At 47.7% G+C, this 19,483-nt stretch overlaps 1 protein-coding gene across 1 annotated transcript in view; it reads left to right on the plus strand.

The window, feature by feature from the left end:
* Positions 1-19,483, plus strand: part of RYR3 (ryanodine receptor 3) — a 572,218-nt gene that overhangs the window by 173,438 nt on the left and 379,297 nt on the right. Inside the window, exons 7-9 of the mRNA XM_074996957.1 lie at positions 2,316-2,428; positions 2,711-2,810; positions 7,193-7,286. Of these exons, the coding sequence (XP_074853058.1) occupies positions 2,316-2,428; positions 2,711-2,810; positions 7,193-7,286 (307 nt within the window). The remainder of the gene's footprint in view (positions 1-2,315; positions 2,429-2,710; positions 2,811-7,192; positions 7,287-19,483) is intronic.

The following is a 19,483-nucleotide window of genomic DNA, read 5'->3' on the forward strand; positions in this document are numbered from 1 at the left end:
GCAGCCCTAGCTTTTATCAGCCTTGAATCAGGAAGTTACAGCTCATTCTTTGGTTGCCATCCAAAGACATGCAGTTTTGATGTGGTGTAAAATCTGGGCCCTCTGTCAGTGTCTTAGCAAAGTAGAGATTTAAGTAGAGAAGTTGTTCCATCAACAGCAGCCTGTATTTTACTGATGTGAACAAAGCAGCTGAATGAAAATTGACATATGCGTGGAATTAAGTAGCAGGCCACAACTTTTATTGGGCTTTAACGCAGAGGAGGGGCAATACATGGCCATCTTCTATATTCTCCTATACCTGGCAATTAGTTGGTTCCAGGGCTGGGGGTTACAGGGCTTCTTGTCTGTGATATATGATGGGGGACAGTCACCCTTTGAGCAACTCCTGATGCTCCATCTGGCACCACAGAGCTTTTTGTGCCTCTGGTACTCCCTCTAGATTGTTAACCATACTTGGAAGGCCTTCAGTGGCTCAGCCTTCTGTCCAAATCACACAAACATAAATGGACCATTTCTGAAGTAGCAAAGAGTGCGACTCCTCTTTAGAATCCAGGGAAAGTCTGCCCTCGTTAGGGTCTTCAGCCCCATTTCTGAGACCCTTTAACTCAGCCCTTCTGTCAAGCCTTTAAAGAGGGTGCTTCTCGGCAGTTAGGTCAGTTTGGTAATGGATGGTGGGGGGAACCCAAGCCTGCCCTCTATTCTGGGTTCCAGCTCAGGGATGCCTATAAACAGCATGCCGCTATCCATACTGCTTCCTTTTAGCAGTTGCGCCCACATTCCTCAGGCGTCTTCCCCTCCATCCATTAGTTGGAAGGTTCTCAGGTCTTCCCACTTCTGCATTTAGCAAATACAGACTGCCATGCTCCTGAGGCCAGAGCAGAGCATTGCCCCTCTGGACCCAGCCACAAACTGACCTGATCAGGCCTTGCAGCATCTTTTATCTGAGCCTGTTGGACTCTGATTGGCTGCTTCTACAGGAGCTCTTTAGGGCAGCCTGGAGGACACACCTCTCTTGCTCTTTCTAGGAGGGGTTTGGGAACACCCACTCACACCACAGCTAGTTCAAGGATTATAAGGCTCTTTACCATATAGCCCATAATTTGGGGTAGACTCTTCTCATTTTACTCTATGGGACTGAGCTCTCTGAGTCCGAGCACTACCCTGCCTCCAAGAGAAGCAGAAGGTGTAAAAGGTCATGGACCTCAGCCCACATCACCTCAACCTGCAAGAGCCACAGAGTATGACCCTGTCCTGTGAGTGCAAGGCCCATTACCAAACACCCTGGACTTTTACCACAGGGAGCCCTTCACTTTATTTTCTTCACTGCACTGGAAGTTGGCCACACCATGTGGCAAATAAACAATTCTACCCAGTACCTCAGTTAAATACTAAATGCACTCCCACTTTGCCCACTGTGTTTGAAGGTACTGTGTGGAAGGGAAAAAGAACTCTGCCAATTGGTCTTTGGGGACGGAAAGTCCACCTTGACCTCATAAATCGGCTGTTGGCTAGACCCACTGTATCTGCACAGCCACATTCCCATTCCTGGTTTGGGTTGAGGAACAGACTCCTGGCCACAGTGTCTGAACCAGAGCTCTGTCACTTCAGCCCCACGTAAGAAAGTACAGTAATGGGAGTTGGCTGAGCAAACCCAGGCCTGATGGCTATCAGCTGTGAGCTCCTGGAACAGGAATTGTATAAGCCACATGGGAATGCAGGAAAACAAAGAGGGAGACAGAGAAGAAGGGGAGGAGCCAGGGCTCGGAAGACTCTTCTCCCATGTAGCTGGGTAACCAGTGGGATTCTGTGATTGACTGTCTATAGAAGATGGTGAGACTTAATGCATAATAAAAGCATGGGTGCCTGGAACTGGAGTGGTCTGCACTGAGCTTATGGACAGAACAAGGGCCTGCAATCCAGGAGCATGAGTAGGTAGGGTGCTTGGTGGGGTGGGACAACAGGCATGGGAAGGAATGAAAGGCTAATGGTTAACACTGATTTAGGACATGAGCCAGTAGCTCATTGATTGTAGAAAACAGAGGAGGCAGGTTCTGAACTGCAAATATGGTGACCCTCAGATATTGTGGCAAGGGGCAGGATGTTCAGTTACAGCGTCAAGCTCAATACTGGTGTAAATGGCAGATATGAATTGTCAGAAAAGAAAAACAAATATATGAAGAAAATATCCTTATTGAATAAAGACCAGCAGTTTTTAATATTATGTAAATGTCTTATAAGGCTATTTGTATGCTATCTTAGAATGATATATTTGTTATATACTATGTAATTGGCATAAGCGTGTCTATATATTTTAGGTGAGGCATGCTGGTGGACAATACATCCTGCTTCTAAACAGAGATCAGAAGGAGAAAAAGTTCGCATTGGTGATGATCTTATACTTGTCAGTGTGTCCTCTGAAAGGTATCTGGTAAGGGCATTCATTTTAGAAATTCTATTCTTTTGTTTGTCCTAGTCTAATAGAAATAAAAGCTCTTGTTAGTATTAATATTGAATAGATTTGGATGGATTTGTAGTTTGTGAAACAAGTGCCTGATTCCAAGCAATTGTATAGACTTCTGAGCTACTGAAGGTTTTCAACAAAATATTTATCTTTGAATGTTATTTGAGAAAACAATATTTTATCTAAATAGATTTGATAGATCCTTTTTAATTGTTCTAGCTCTGGGGTATGGCTTTCTCTCTGTTACAGCATCTGTCCATGTCAAATGGAAATGTTCAGGTGGATGCCTCTTTTATGCAAACCCTCTGGAACGTCCATCCTACATGCTCAGGAAGCAGCACTGAAGAAGGTTTGTCATATTAAACATTGTTAAAAGCAAATATTTGTTATATAACTTTTTATGGCACGTTATAGAGTTTACACAAACCCAGAAAGCAAGGTAACAGAGAAAGGAAGGGTGAGTGAAGTGAAAGAGGGGAACTACGAGTAGCACAACAATCATACTCACTGGTAAGAATTATCTACTGGTAATTATAGGTGTACAAAGCAGGAAGGGTTGAGTCAGAGGAGACAGAGTAATAAATTGTGATGTATGTGCAAAGCATAGGAGGTATCACTGAGGCAGGGATCAATGAATGAAAAGATTTATTATTATTTATTCATTTTATTTATTTATTTAGTTGTATTACCAAAGTGCTTAGGAGCCCTAGGTGTGAACCAGTACCACATTGTGCTAGGTGCTATGTAGACCTAGGGCACAATATGTTTCTCTCCCTATCAAGCTTACAGTCTAAGCTTAAACAACAACAGACAAGAGCTGGATGCAGACAAGACAATGGGGAGTGAAAGGAAGCAGAGATGTTGGTAACATGATAGGCAGTGGTCTGAGTACAACAGTGGCCTAAGTATTGTCAATGTTGTTTGTGTGCATTATGAAAATTAGGGTTTTAAGGAGGGGTTTGAAGTAGCATATAGAGGTAAATTTGAGATGTTTGTGGGGAGCGTCTCGCAAGCATGAAGGACAGCATGGAAATAAGCATTAAGATGGTGACTTGTTTGGAAAATTTAACAGGTAGGTGATGGAGGCTAGCATTATGAGCTGTTAAGAGGCAGGAGTCAGCTTCTTGATACTGAATAATAAATAAGCCATGAAAGATGTTGAAAAAGAAGACAAGAATCTTATGTTTGTTGCAACAGAGGAGGGATGCAAAGAGAGGCCTGATGTGGTAAAAACATTGTCAGTAAAATTATCTTTACAGCAGCATTATGGATAGATTTGGATGAGACATGAGTCTATTGTCATTAACTTATTCATTCTCTTGGGTCTGCAAAATTGTATTTGAAGCTTCATAACTTGTCTCTTGTCAGGGATTTTTATCCCTTGGGCATTATCGTCCCCGTGGGCCAGGGGAAACAAGCCTTTGGCCATTAACATCAATGCAGGTACAGGTAGAATCGAAAGTTACATAGGCTGCCATTTAGCAGCCCCCTGCAATGGTCACTCTGTGTCAGTTGGTTTCCCCGGTAACCTGAACTCATGAATAATTCATGCCCCAGGTTCAAAATCCAGGCCTCTGATTGGGTGCAGGTGGGGAGTTTCTAGTAACTTCCATGGCCGGAGGACCTGGTTGAGAACCACAGGTAGAACCATGAATATTAAAATTGGCTAATGAATTATGCATGAGAACACAGAATAAAAGCAGGCGCAGCACAGCACTGTGCGGCCCTTGGGACAGACAGGATTCTGTCACCTGTACAGGGAGGCGCTGGCCACTTGTGGCGTCCACCAGCCCTCAGGCCAGCCGCTGTAGCAGTGAAGCCTTTTCGAAGATCTCCCGAGGGGACACCAGCGGCACCTATTGGCGCTGTGAAGCCTTTGCGAAGGGCTGAAATCACAGTGGCGCCATCGCCCGAAGCCTTTGCGAAGAGCTCCTGAGGCAGTGCCGGCGATGCCTACCTGCTGCTGCAGCCCTCAGGCACCGCTCAGAGTTGAAAAATCACTGTGGCATCTGCCCTCAGGCGGTGCCAGAGCTGAAATCACTACAGCGGGCCTGCCCTTTAGGCGGTGCTAACTGGGAGCTGAGGGACACCGGAGCTCCAGGTCACCTCAGGAGCCTATCGTGGCAGAAGCGGTGCCAGTGCCCCAGCGCACCCGAGCTGCGCATTGCATCGGGGAGTGGCAAGCGGGCCCCTTAGCCAAGTCACCAAGTGGCGAACTGGCCCCCACTTTGGTGGGGGTACTGCGTACCCAGCGACGCAACTAGGGGCCCGCCACCACTACCATCAGCACTCCCCGGCGTCAGTGCCTGGATCTACATACACACTGGACGTGACTACTACCGGACTGGACAACCTTCAGGACACGTAACTTACCTATAGCCCCGTGACACAGCCCAGGACCTTTTGACAATCCACTCTAAACATTTTATCTTACCACAAACACTTGGGTACTGGGTCCCCTATCAGGGGGGTTCAGGGTTGCAACCCGGGCCGCGCCCTTCCAGGGCCAGGGAAGGGTTACACCCAGGGGCTTGACCCTAAGGCCGGGCCCAGCTGCCCATATATGAACACTAACCCAAAAAAGGGAAATAGACAAAAGGCTGTACACTTGTATTAATGGTTCAGTTTAAATCAGTTATAGTTTAACGTAGTTGTTATAGTCAGCCATTAGTATATACTTAATAGTTATATTCGTTAATTTATTGTGCAGGTGGGTCGAAACGGTGGAGGCCCAGCCTCCCGCTTCCCCGAGTCTACCCTGCACTTATCCTATCCCCTCTTTCCTGTCCTGATTCTCCAAACCCCAGCTGGGGAGGCCAAAGATACTCACTCAGCTGGGAGGAGGCCTTAGAAGGCACAGCCCTAAGGTCTCCAATAGGTCGGCTTAGCAACCCGGCCAGAGCATATAGGCAGAGGAGCAGTGCCCTCCGCCTGCTCGGAGCTAAAATATCAAAGCTCCTTATACTTCTTTCCTAACAGTTTTCCTTTAACCTCAGTCTTTTGCCTTCCGGTTCAATAAAGACAAAAAGTTACAGGTCTGACTTCATGGATTTATTAGTAACCATTGTAAGTGTTTAAACAAAGTATTACTATTATAAGCTGTTTCAAGTATCGTTGTTTTTTGCCAGCTTGTTGCTGACTTTTTCAATAAATAGTTTTGTTGAGTTCACACTTAAAGCCTCCCTCTTTTGCCTCAACTTTGCCCTAGTAGCCAGCCACTGCCTGCCAGGGGAAAGTTCCACCGTACAGTGGCAAGGGTACGTGCACAACCCCGGGTCTCCCTGCTGGAGGTGGGTGGGGGCGGTCTGCAGAGGGGCGGGGCAGCCTTACGTCACCGGGTGTCCACTCTCCCTCCTTACCATCTCAGGCCTAGGCCCTTGAGGATTCGGACAGCTGGTGTCTGGGAGCCTCGCCCCCAGTTGCGCTAGCTGGGGCTGCCCAGAGCGGGTAGAGAGGTTAGCAATTCCCCCTTTTTAACACCGACATCTCTGAGATTTCCAATGCTTCCTGAACCTTGTGGGATCATAAAATCTGGGAGAATTGCCTTTTCTCCCCTTTCCAAACTGTCTTTAGTACTTGTATTAACTGATAAATGGATCATTTAATGTCAACGTTTTCGTCAATTACCCTGTTATCTATTTTAATTATCATAATTGCTATAGTATATAGGCATGCAGTATCTAGGTTGTTTCTCTGACCCAAGGGTTCTCAGCTTTACTGCAATGCAACAAAAAATAATTCATGCTCCAGAAGCGGGAACTGAGGACTGAGTGCACCCAAGTCCCACCATCCTGGACGGAGAGTCCAAAGCCAAAACTCGAGCCCCACTGCCCTAGTAGGTGGTTCCAAGGTCAAAGGGTTTCAGTGGGGCTCTAATCTGAGGCCTGCCAGTGAGAGTTTTAGTCTAGGGCACTTGGTCTTGGGCTTCAGGACCCAGCAAGTCTTAAGCTAGTCCTGGCGACCCCATTAAAATAAGGTCATAACCCATATGGGGGGTCCCAATCTATGGTATGAGAACCGCTCATTTGTCCTTTCCTCCCCTTTTACATATGAGTTCTTTTTTAAAAAAAACTTAAAAGCACTGACTTGACTGGTGAGGTTAGAACAGTTCACAGTAAGACGTGATTAATTGTGTTTCTTCTTTGTGCTGTATGGCAAGCTGCCTACATTTGACCTGCAGTCTTTGTGCTAAATGGATTGGAAAGGTAGCCTCCATTAAAATCTGAATCTACAGAATAACTAAGTGTTTTTCTGTGCCCCAATCACCAGCTATTGCTATACAATTTTGATTTTGACACAAATTATAAATGTCAAAATGGACTGATAATATCACTTGAGACATTTCACACCGTAGATATTTAAATTTAAGTAATTTAGAAAACTCATGTCCATCTCAAAACAGTGGTAGTATGTATTTGACTATGCTTTTGCTTCAAAATGCCACTCTCAAAACCATAGCAATTATGGAAGTTTTCATTTTCACTTGGCTATCTCTGAATTCTAACTTAGCTTTTAAATGTCTGGGACACTTACGTTCTTTTTCACCTTCATTTTCAGTACAGACTATTTTGTTGAAAACAGCATCACTTGATGTCTTATTGTATGTGCTGGTTTAATAACACTGCTGTTAATATGCTAACTAAATCCACTTTTACAGATATATACTTCATCAATATTATTGTTTTTATCTATGTTTACGCTGGTTAATTAGGTCATGATTTTCTTTTCCAGGATATCTACTTGGTGGGCATGTAGTACGCTTTTTTCATGGCCATGATGAATGTTTGACAATTCCATCTACAGACCACAGTGATTCGCAGCAGAAGTGAGTGAGCATGCATTTTTATACATTTTCTTGTCTTCCCTGAAAACTGAAGTATAACACTACTTCTTAGTAATTTTTTTCCTTAGGCTTTCTTTGCTTTTTCCAGCACTTTCTTTGAAAGCAGCATGCTAATAAATGGCCCAAATATGCTAATGAGGCATGGATGCAAATTCCCCGTGCCTCATTAGCATAAGGTCACGTGATTTGGAGTCCGCAAGATGTTTTTCTGGACTCCAAAACACAATTTAGAAGCGCGGCCCCCAGGGGGGTCTTCCAGAAGGAAGTCCTTCTTCCGGAGGCCCCTTCTTCCTGAAAATTTTTGGGAAGAAGCGGCCTCCTGAAGAAGGACTTCTTTCCGGAAGACCCCCCAGGGGCCACACTTCTAAACAGCGTTTTGGAGTCTGGAAGAACGTCTTCTGGACTCCAAATGACGTGACCTTATGCTAATGAGGGATGGGGAATTTGCATCCGTGCCTCATTCGCATGCTAATAAAAGGCCTGAAATATGCTAAAGTGGCATGTGTAGAATCGGCCTTAGTGTTTTCTTTGTGTGAGTAACTATAAATAAAACTATAAAATTATGTAGTGTGTGTGCATGCACAAGCACCAAACTGTTAGGCAGTTTCCAACTATCTTGTATTGACAGAGGGGGCAAACTGTGACTTCTGTAATACCCTTGCAAGCTCACTGAGGTTAATGGATTTGCACCGGTATAATTAATTGCAGATTTTTCTTTAATACGTTACTCCTGGGGAAATCTGCATCCTTCGTAGCTCACAGAATTCTTCTGCAGATTTCTTTGCTCCCCCACAAAAACTGGGGAAGCCAAAAAATCTGTGAGGAACACACACCCTTTCATGGCAGCTTGGACGCATCAATGGACTGCTTTCTGTATGTTTTGAAAATGCTGTATAAATGCAGTGGTACAATTGAAAAAAAGTTATGTTTATGAAGCAAGACCAGCTCATTACAAATTCCTGTTTCAAGAAGAGGAGAAACTGCCATTTGACTAGGAATGTCATCTGGAATAGTTTTTGAAGTTTACCCAAACCGGTGATGTAAGCTATTTCGATGAATAGCGTCTACACATCCTCCAGGGCTGGTGCCGTCGACGTTCAACGTCAACGTTGATCAGCACTACATCAAAGTAGGCGCTGCAGGGGAGCGTCTACACACCACAGTGGCCCACATCGAAATAACGGTGCCAGGAACAGCTGCAGACAGGGTCACAGGGCGGACTAGCACTTCTGGGGCAACAGCAAGCTGCTCCCTTAAAGCGCCCTTCCCAGACACACTCAGCCTGCACAGCACGCGGTCTGCAGAGCCACAGGCACGCACACCCCGTTGAAGCAGTATGGACCCCCCAGCAGCAGCAGCAGCAGCCAGAGGTCCACACACCCGCCCCTGCAGGAGCAGAACTTGCCCTGCTCAGTGCTATGCAGGAGGCAGCTGATCACCTTTTATTCATGGAAGAGGAGCTGCCCCCAGGGGATGAGGAAGCAGCCCCAGACCTTGCTGCCCTCCGCCCCGCCCCCGCTGCACATGCCACCGGCTGTGGAGCTACCGCATGAGCACGGACTGGTGGGAGCGGCTGGTGCTCAGCGAGTGGGACAACGAGCTCTGGCTCCAGAATTTCTACATGAGCCAGCAGACATTCCTGGAGCTCTGCCAGTGGCTCACCCCCGCCTTACGGCACCAGGACACCTCCATGCGACGTGCCCTCACGGTCGAGAAAAGGGTCGGCATCGCTGTGTGGAAGCTGGCCACTCCAGACAGCTACCGATCCGTAGGACAGCAGTTTGGCGCGGGCAAGGCCATCGGGGCTGTCCTCATGGAGGTAAGAGGACCCGGGGGGGGAAGTCCTGGGGGAGCCTGGGCGGGGAGCCCTGGACGGGGGAGCCCTGGGGTGGAGGGCCAGACACACCCTGCACACCCCTCACTGGTGCTCTCTCATGTTGTCCGTGCAATCGATGCCCTGCTCCTCCACAGGCTTGTGCGGCTTGGGAACACGGATGCTGCCATCATGGGGTTTGCCAGCCTGGGCTTCCCAAATTGCTTTGGGGCTCTGGATGGTACCCATATCCCCATCCATGCCCCGGAGGACGCTTCCTCAACAGGAAGGGATACCATTCGGTGGTCCTCCAGGCCTTGGTGGACAGCCAGGGCCGCTTCCTGGACATTTATGTTGGCTGGCCTGGCAGCACCCACGACGCCCAGGTATTCAGAAATTCAGGCCTGTGCTGCCGGCTGGAGGCGGGGACTTACATCCCCTAGTGGGAGGTCCCTGTGGGGGACACCACCATGCCCCTCTGCACCCTTACACGGGCCATCTCACAGCCAGCCAGGAGCGGTTCAACACACGGTTAAACCATGCGCGCCAGGTGGTCAAGCGCATTTTCGGCCGCCTCAAAGGGCTCTGGAGGTGTCTCCTCACCCACCTGGATGCAGGCCTCCCCAACATCCCCCAGGTTGTGGGCGCGTGCAGCGCACTCCACAACCTGGTGGAGAGCAAAGGAGAGGCTTTCTTCCAGGGCTGGGCTGTGGAGGCTGGCAGGGCCGACGTGCAGACACCTGCTGCCCCCAGTCGCCAGGTCGATTCCGAGGGGATCCGGGTCTGGGAGGCCCTTCGGGCCCATTTTGACCAGGCTGAGGGATGAACGCTGGCAGGCCACCAACTGCACCCCCCCATCCTCCACAACACTCTCTGCCCCCACGCCCACACCACAGAGCATGCAAGAGCACACCACCCCCCACTTTTCTTTCAAATAAATGGACATGTTGTTTGAAACCAAACAGTGCATTCTCTTATATATATATAAAAAAGGGGGGAACTATTTACATGGGGGGCCAGGTAGCAGAACAGAACAGGGGTCCAACACAAACTATATACAAATGGGGGATATGTACAAAGGAGGCGGGGGGGCTGCGTCCTCAGCCCCGCACCCCTAATGTCCGGCGCCCGGGGCTGGGTGGGGGCTGGGCGAACTGGCAAATATGGCTGGCCAGTGTCCGCAGGCCCCAGGCCCCCCTCGGCAGCAGGCCCCAGGGTGGCGGGTGGCGGGCGGAGCAGCAGGCGGCGTGGCATGGGGGGGCCAGGTGTTCCCCTATGCGCTCAAAGGTCCGTATGAAGGCCCCCCAAGCCTCCTGGCGCCAGGCCAGTGCTCGCTTCTGGAGCTCCAGCTGCCACTCCTCCACCCGCAGGTGCTGCTCCGACACCTCCAGCTGTTGCCAGAGGGTCACGAGCAGCGGGGGTCCGTGGCCGTCCTCTGGTGGCTCCGCTGTTGGCCCCGTCCTGGGGCTGGTGGTGCCCCGCCGAGGGGCTGGCCTGCTGGGATGGCCCCGGTGGGCTCTCCAGGACCACGGACACCTCGCCGGCGCTCTCCGGGCCCTTAGATGGTGCAGCTGCGGAACACGGGGGGGGAAGAAGAGTGGAGACAGCCATTAGTGTGGGCTCTGACCCGTGGCCCTTGTCCCCCCACCCCTCTGCTGCTGGGTCCCCATCCCCGTCAGATGCTGCTGCTGCTGCTGATGGGTGTGTCTCCCCCACCAGGGGACCCTAGGTTCGTTCCGCTCCCCCCATCCCCAGGGATGGGGCATGGTGCTGTCCTGCTGGGGGGCAGGGGCTGATGCACTCTTCTGAGGGACATACCACTGCTGTCCTTGGGGCCATGGTCATCTGGGCATGTGGACGGCCCTGGTCATGTCTCTTGTCCTCGCCCCTTAACCCCAGGGGTGTGCACCGGGGCGGGGGGGGTACATACCTGACGGTCCGCTCCCACGGTCGGGGGACACCCACTGGGCAGACGCCCTGCTGGAGCTCCGGGATGGGAGGGTGATCCGGAGCCCCCCATCACTGGAGGAGTCCCCCTCCTCCGGCATCCCAAGGGTGCGCTCCTGGGGGAGCCCCTGGGGTGCAGGGCTTATCTCCGGGGCCTGCTGGGGCTCATCGGCCGAGGTGTCAAGAGTGGCTGGGGGGGAAGAGGTGTACCGGGGGCCCAGGATGGCCCTGAGCTCCCTGTAAAAGGGGCAAGTGGCAGGGGTGGCCCCAGATTGGCTGGCTGCATCCCATGCCCATGCGTAACCCTGCTGCAGCTCCTTAACCTTACTCCTGATGTGGTCAGGAGTGCGGGCAGGGTGACCCCGGGCAGCCAGGCCCTTGGCCAGCCAAGCGAACGCACCCGCGTTCCACCTCTTGCTCCCCATTACCTGGAGCATCTCCTCCTCACCCCAGAGCCCGAGCAGGTCCCAGATCTCGGCCTCCGTCCAGGAGGGGCCCTGCTGCCTCTTCCCTGGCTGGCTGCCAGCCTGGGATCCCTGGCTCCCCTTGGGGGGGGGGGCGCCCTGGGGGCGCTTGGGGGGGCTGGCTAGCGGCCATCAGTGCAGGGTGGTGGGTTGGGGCTGCTGAGGGACGTGCAGGCTGACCGTGTGGCAATTCTGCTGCCTGCACGCGCTCTCAGCTTCCTGCACAGGAATGCAGGGGGTGGGGAGCTTTAAGGGGCTGCTGCAGGTGGTGACCATAGAGCTCAGAGGCTCGAGAGAGCGTCTCTCAACCCCTCAGCTGAAGGCCGCCATGGCGGACCCCGCTATTTCGATGTTGCGGGATGCGGATCGTCTACACGTGCCCTACTTCGACATTCAATGTCGAAGTAGGGCGCTATTCCCATCTCCTGATGGGGATAGCGACTTTGACGTCTCGCCACCTTACGTCGATTTCAACTTCGAAATAGCGCTCGCCACATGTAGATGTGGCGGGTGCTATTTCGAAGTTGGCGTGGCTACTTCGAAGTAGCCGGCTCGTGTAGACATGGCTGTAATGTGGTGAGATTGGTTTGGTGTACCATTGTTGTCCTCAGTATTTCAGGAAAAAAAGTAGTACTGAGTTTGAACTGTTTTATGTTCTGATCAGTCACACACATTCTACAAAACAAAGTAGATTTAAAAAATAGGAACAGATGTAGGAAGAAAGAGAGCCAGCAAAATTAATTAGCAAGAACTACATAAGAGAGACTGAAAATCACTTTGGTTCACGATGCACTGCTTGTAGGAAAGGGTTTGTGTTTTACAGTCCAATCATTCAACCATTTCCAGACAGCCTGAAATTCCTATGTTTATTATTAAAGAAGCTGCCTATGCTGTCTATTGCTGTTAATCTTTTCTTTGGTAGAAGAGAAGTTTAATTTAAGGAAAAAAAAAGTCTACAAAGAAAGCTGTTCATAATGGTGCAAGTCGCACAGTGACAGAAAGCCCGCTTGTAGATGGACTGTCATTCCCCTGCCATAGGCAGGGCAAGAATTCCAGGAGATAAGGGGACCTGGGCTCACTGTGTATGAGAAAGGAGTACCTTGCCCCAGCTCAGATTTTGATGCATGGCATGATGTGGAAAACTGGAGTATGTTTCCCTGCAAATTGCTTGTGCAGATGCCTGCTGAGAAACATGGAGGAGCAGTAGTCGTGATTTTAGCAAAACAGAAATGTGGTCTTAGCAGGAGCTTCTATTAGGGCACTCTGTAGCCCAGCCCATGTTAGTCAGAGCATTGTTTAGTACCCCAACTCCTTGCAGGACATTCATGTAGGACCAATTACTATGATTTTTGTGGATATTGTGAGAATTTTACCCTAAATAATTTTCATTTCCTGTTTGTACAGCACATGCTTGTTACCACTCCTCATATTCAAACAACAGGTTCATGTTTTTTACATATGTTTTATTAAAGGAAAATTATTGCGATATAGAAGAGCAACTTCAGTTTTAAAATAAATGTCTGTACATATACAGTAAATAGATGAGAGTGATAGTTGTCCTTTCTATAGAAAAGGTTCTAACACAGTTGCTTTCACATGCGTGGTAATTTTCTGAAGCATTTTCTTTTGGTAGTAAAAGTTTCCATGCTTGGTCTCTGTCTGAAGGTGAATCTTTAGGAAGAAGGGTTAAATAAAATTCTTTTTGGAGCTACAGTAATAGTAAAAGTACTCTAACCACCATTTTTAGTACGTCTTAAGCAAAAGTAACCAAAAGGTTTAACTCAAAGTTTGGCATAGACTGAATTTTCACTTAGGTATGTGAGCTTTGTTTTCTGAGGGGCTAAGTGGAGAGCCCTATTGACATTTGTTAGTAGAAGATCTTGAGCAGGTCTGTCCCTTTGAGACAGCCTAGTGCACACTCTTCCTGCCTGACTGAAATATAGGGGGCTCTGTCTCTCTCAGGCTCTTGTCTACAGTAGTGGGATTTGTCGACCAAGCTAGCACTCTGTTGACAAAACCCAGGAAGCATCCAGATTCCCAAGGTGTTCTGTTGGCAGTAAATTGACAGAATGCACCACTTTTGTCGACAGTCTTATCCCACTTCCCACGAGGCTTAACATTTCTGTCAACAGAGATCTGTCGACAGGAAGTTGGTCTGGACATTCCAAGGGGCCCTCTGTTGACAGACAGGGCTTCCAGGACACCAGGCAGCCCTGTCTGCTGTGTTGAGAGAGTGGCTGAGCAGTCCAACTGCTCTCTGTTGACAGAGGAGATTGCTCTTGTGATCCACTTCACAACTTGGCCGCAATCTGTCCACAGAAGTTTTTTTTTGTAGGACATCTTCCAACGAAAAACTTTGTCAACAAATCGCTGTAATCTAGATATAGCCTCAGTGTATTGCTAAAACACCCTTAATGATGCTGGTAGGTCTTTGCTCAAACACATATAGTATATTTCCTGCCTCAAACAAACAGAGAGGGTGGGGGGACCAACCAAACCCCAGACTCAACATCAGGGACAGGAAAAAATTGTAAAAGCGGAAAAATAACCGATACTAGAGAGAGACTACATTCTACAATGTTTTACAAATGCTACAATTTCAGTTTAAAAGTGTAATTTTTAATTGCAAAGAATAGTAGAAGGGCTACTTCCCTGATAATCCAATCTTGTTTATATGCAAAATGGCTATAAGCAAGCAGCAATGGCACAATGGGTTTCTTGTTCCTCAACTGGTTCCATTCACCTTGATGTGTTCACTTCACAGACAAATTACAACTAGTTATATGCTGTCATTATTAAGCAAATAATTTATTTTTTTCCTAATATGCAAACCAATTAAGCACAAAACATATTTATATATGTCCATGTTACTGGTAAAATGTCAGAACAGGTCAAGAGGTAGTTTGGGCTCTGACTTTGTGAGGTTAGAGAACAGGCTTGTGTGTAGCAGTACACTCTAGGGAAAAAGCATACACAATATAAAACAATTGTGTCTAGAACTTTGTGTTCTGTCTTGTCTCATACATATAACAAAAGTTATTCCACACTCTGTCCCATGCCGTTTGGCGTATTCTTCTTGTAATTTAGGTTTGACTCTAGATGATAAACATTTTTGTTTCTGATGCTTATAAGGAAAGGCTGACTCTCCAGTCTCACATGTTTAGTGCAAGCTAATGGAGAAATCACAAGTTTGAGAACAATAGTCAGACCCAGTGAATTTGGGATTTTATATTGTGGTGAGAATACATCACTCACTTATTTATTCTGCTTCAGATAGCATTTTGTAATTTTTTTATCATCGTTTAGGAACAGATACAACATTGAGTCTTGTGGTTCCTTAAAGGCTGACAAATTTATTAGTGAATAAGTTTTCGTGGGCTGCAGCTCACTTTGTCAGATGCATGAAGTTTAAGTATCCATAATGGCAGAGATTTATACATACGCACAAGGATGGGAGTCTTATTTGACTATGTGGAAGATCTGGAGAGGTGAGACTTGGTTGTGGTGAGTGGGCTTGTGTGTTCCAGTGATCCCGAGATCATGCTGTAGGAACTCTCATACTCCCAGCAGGGTCACCCATGGCAGCAAGGTCAAGTGGGAAGGTCTGGACAAAGAATGATCCTAAAAGTCCTCAATGGCAGAACAGGCAGAGAATAGCAAGGGTAATGCTACAATGGCTGTGAAGGTTGAAGAAGGCTACAGCAGACAGGAGACTTCCAGTCATTGTAGATCCTATGCCATTGGACCTGAACCTTCTATCCGTCAAGAACCGTGTGGTGGCTGCTCTGCAACAGTCCCCCAATTTAAAAGAAGTCAAGCACAGGTGTCTTCCTCTGTGTATTACTCTTCTAAACTTAAGCCCTACGGTGACTGATAAATTATGACAGGAGGAGGATTCCAAAATCTGGAAGCTCTTAATCATGGACCACCAAGTGGTGGATGTATGTATCAGTCATTCCATTTCAAGGACTGAGGTGGTAGAATGGTCCAGCTGCTGCATCCATGACTGAGCAGCCCTGTTTAAGATCCACTCTGCTTATGCCACCTGGGGAAGGGGGCTACAAACGTGCCCTAAATGTGATCCACCTCAAGCTCCCTGACTGGATAACCGCACCCAGTGGGTTTACCTCTTTGCAGTAAAAATCAAACAGTAAACTTTGGAACATGGAATATTTGGACTCTAATGGACAAACCAGACAGTGGGTAACCTGAAAGATGCAATTATCAGACATGAACTGTGACAATTCAACATCAATATAGCTGTCCTGCAGAAACGCGTAGACCTGAAGACAGACTGATAATAGAAGACGACAGAGGATACACATCTTTCTAAAAAGAAACCCCAAAGGAAGAAAAATGAATTCTTGGAGTAGGATTTGCCATCAAAAATGAACTGACAAAGATCTTGTCTGAAGTTCCTGTCAGCATCAATGAGTGTCTCATGACTCTGTGCTTGAAGCTTGTCAAAAACCAGCAGGAAACTGTCATCAGTGCTTTCATGCTAATTCTAGATGCTGAAGATCACGCAAAGGACACAGTAATTGGACACAGTACTGACAGACATCCCCAAAAAAGACAAGATGATTCTCCTGAGGGATTTCAATGCCAGGGTCAGAAGAGATGTGGACCTCTGTCAGACTACCATTGGGAAAGAAGTAGTTAGCAACAGTTGCTCCTCCTTATGAAATGTGCAGAACATGAGCTCATCATCATGAGCACCCTCTTCCACCAGAAAAACAAATTTAAGACCTCATGGCAACATCCTTGATTGAAGCACTGGCATCTCATAGACTTTGTCATCCATGCTCAGGATCAGCGTGCTGCCCTTCTCACATGTGCGATGACTAGGGCTGATGACTGCTGGACTGATCATCACATTATTTGATCCGCAACGGTGATTAGGATTGTCACCAAATGTAGAAGTCAGAGGAAACAGAGCTGATGAAAGATCAACATAAAAGGCTTGAAGGACCCCATCAGATGAAGTGACTTCAAGATAGAGCTCCAAAGGAAGCTGACAACAGTACAGCCTGAAGTTGTGGAAGAACACTGGTGTCAGTTGAAACATACCATCTTCGGAGCTTGTGGAGAAATCATTAGCTATCAGTCCAGGAAGCATCAGGACTGGTTTGATGAAAACAATGTGGAAATAGAATGCCTGACTGAGGCAGAAAGGAAAGTCTTTATGGCCTGGCAAGGCGACATCAACTGTCTGGTGAATAGAGAAGCGCATGCCAAGGCAGGCATCCGATGTAAAACAAAGATTCTGAAAAAACTGGTGGACTGAGAACGTGGGAGACCTACAGCATCTCGCGGATATCAACGATGCAAGACGTTTCTTTAATGCTACCAAAGCTGTTTATGGATCAAGAAACCATGGAATCAATCCTCTAAGATCAAAGAATGGTACTCAGCTCTTGAATGACAATGAAGCCATTGGTTCTCTTTGGAGGGAGCACCATAATAAGCTTTTGAACTGACCCTCCACCTAGAATCCCTTGACCAGATCCCTCAACAACAATTTGGGGACAATCTTGCACTACTTCTTACCCTTAGTGAGGTCCAAGCTGCCATCAAAGTGATGAAGTGTAACAAGTCAACTGGTCTAGATGGCATCCCCACCAGAGTCTTCAAAGAAGGTGGGCCAGAGCTCCAGGAACAACTCCATCTCCTGATTCTCAAGATCTGGGATAGGGATCAGATTGTGTGAGATTTCAGAGATATACTGATCGTCAGTCTCTGTAAGAAAGGTGACAAGTTGGACTGTGGAAACTATTGTGGCGTTTCATTCCTGGCAATGGCAAGGAAAATCTTAGCTCACATCCTTTCAGACTGACTCCTGCCACTTTCAGAAGAAATTCTCCCAGAATCTGACTGTGGCTTCTGACCATTCCGAGGAACAGTAGACATGGTCTTCACTGCCTTGCAACTGCAAGAAAAATGTCATCAACAAAACCAAGCCTTATACATGAGTTTTGTCAACTGACCAAAGCATTCGACTCAGTCAGTCATACTGCCATGTGGACCACCCTCTCCAAAGATTGGCTGCTGCCAAAGATTCATTATTATCCTGAGGCTGCTTCACGACAACCTGACTGCCACAGTACTGAGCAACAACAGATCCCAAAGTGACCCCTTTGAGGTCAAAACAGGAGTCAAACAAGGATGTGTCATTGCCCCACCGCTGTTGTGCATCTTCATCATCATGACCCTGCCTCATTGATGGCAGGCTTCCAGATGATGTGAAGATTGCCTATAGAGTGAATGGAAAGATTTTTAATCACATGAGACTGAAGGCTAAAAATGAGACCTCCACGACCTCAACCATAGAGCTCCAGTATGAAGATGGCAACATGGTTACTGCTCTTTCTCCTTCAACCCTTCAGACCATCTTAATGCCTTCGCTGAATCATATGGGAATCTTGGCCTCACACTGGACATCAAAAACACCAAGGTGCTCCCCCAGCCCTCATTGAAGGAACAATCTCATGCACCTTCTGTTGAAGTGTCATGTGGCTGGACTTTTATATTGGGTCTAGAAGCCATTTTAATTGCCAGTATGGCTATTGACCCCAAATATTGTGCTGGGGGGGGGTGAGGTGTCTAATGAAAGCTGATGATGCCCCGAATCTATGTATGTTACTTACATGTCTGTATCATGTATGTAGGTAAAGTTATAGATAATAGCTATGTAGGTGTATTAGAAAATATTTTAGTGCTAAGCTTCACATGTGAACTCAGCCCCAGGCTGAACAATTGCGTGGAAGCCAGGTGCTCAGGCTCCGAATCCACATTCCAGATGCTTGGAACATGTCAATGGATGCAGCCCACTGGTCAAGTGACCTGGTCTGAAACAAAGGAACAGGTCTATCTCAGAAATTTGAGACTATCTCCTGGGATTCATCCAGTGGCTGTTTGCCACAACAGCTGACCTGACTCCAGCAGGGGCAGAACCTCAAGGGACTAAGGGAAGAAGAAAGGGTTTTGTCCCTGAACTGCAAGAGAACTAGAGAGACAACACAAGAGTGAACAATGATATGGACTTAGCAGCAACCATCTTGGATTCATTGACTTTTGGTCTCCAAGGGTCCATGTGTCAGCGTGTGGACTCCAGGAAGCTGGATCTACAATGCTTTGACAACTGAATCTGTGTAACCTGAAATGAACTTTCAGAGACTTTCAAGAATCAGCAAATAACATTGCTGGCCTGCATCAGTAGTTATGACTGATGCATGTAACGTATTGCTTTAGCAATTCTTTTCTCTAACCCTGTTTTTTTTGTATTAATAAATCTTTAGATATTAGATCTAAAGAATTGGCGAGCTTGTTGTTTGGGTAAGATTCAAGTATATATTGACCAGGGTCTGGGTCTGGACCCTTTGGGGTCCAGAAGAATTTGTGTGGTGTTGGGTGAAAGGAGCTTAAGAACTTCTCACCTTAAGTTGGGGGTTGTTGGTCTGGGCTGGTACAGCAGCTGAGAAGTCCTTGGGTTTGCTTGTGCAGCTTCTGGCTGGCCAGTGGGGCTGGCAGAGATGCTGTGGAGGCTGGTTGGATTTGCCTTAGTGAGAAGGAAATCCCATCCTGGGGCTCTATGTAGCCTGGCTTATAAGCATAGGTACCCTGGATTGATTTTTCTAGCTGTGCCCAGAAACCCTGTCCTATTACATGAAGTCAGTGGAGAACTGCTGGAAAACGTGGAGCACTTCATACCTTGGAAGTCATCTTTCCACTAATGTCCATATTGATGTGGAAGTCCAGTGTCGTCTGAGCATGCCAGTTCCGCTTTTGCCTGCTGAAACAAAGGGTCTTTGACAACTGGGACATGTATACCAAGGCAAGGCTCCTTGTACGCTGTGGAGTGGTTGCTCCAACTCTGCTGCACGCATGTGAAACCTGAGCAACATATACGCATCATTTGAACAATATCATCAATGCTGCTGCAGGAGAATCCTAAA

This window comes from Carettochelys insculpta, chromosome 6 (genome assembly GCF_033958435.1).
Source record: "Carettochelys insculpta isolate YL-2023 chromosome 6, ASM3395843v1, whole genome shotgun sequence".
In the NCBI taxonomy this organism is placed as follows: domain Eukaryota; kingdom Metazoa; phylum Chordata; order Testudines; family Carettochelyidae; genus Carettochelys; species Carettochelys insculpta.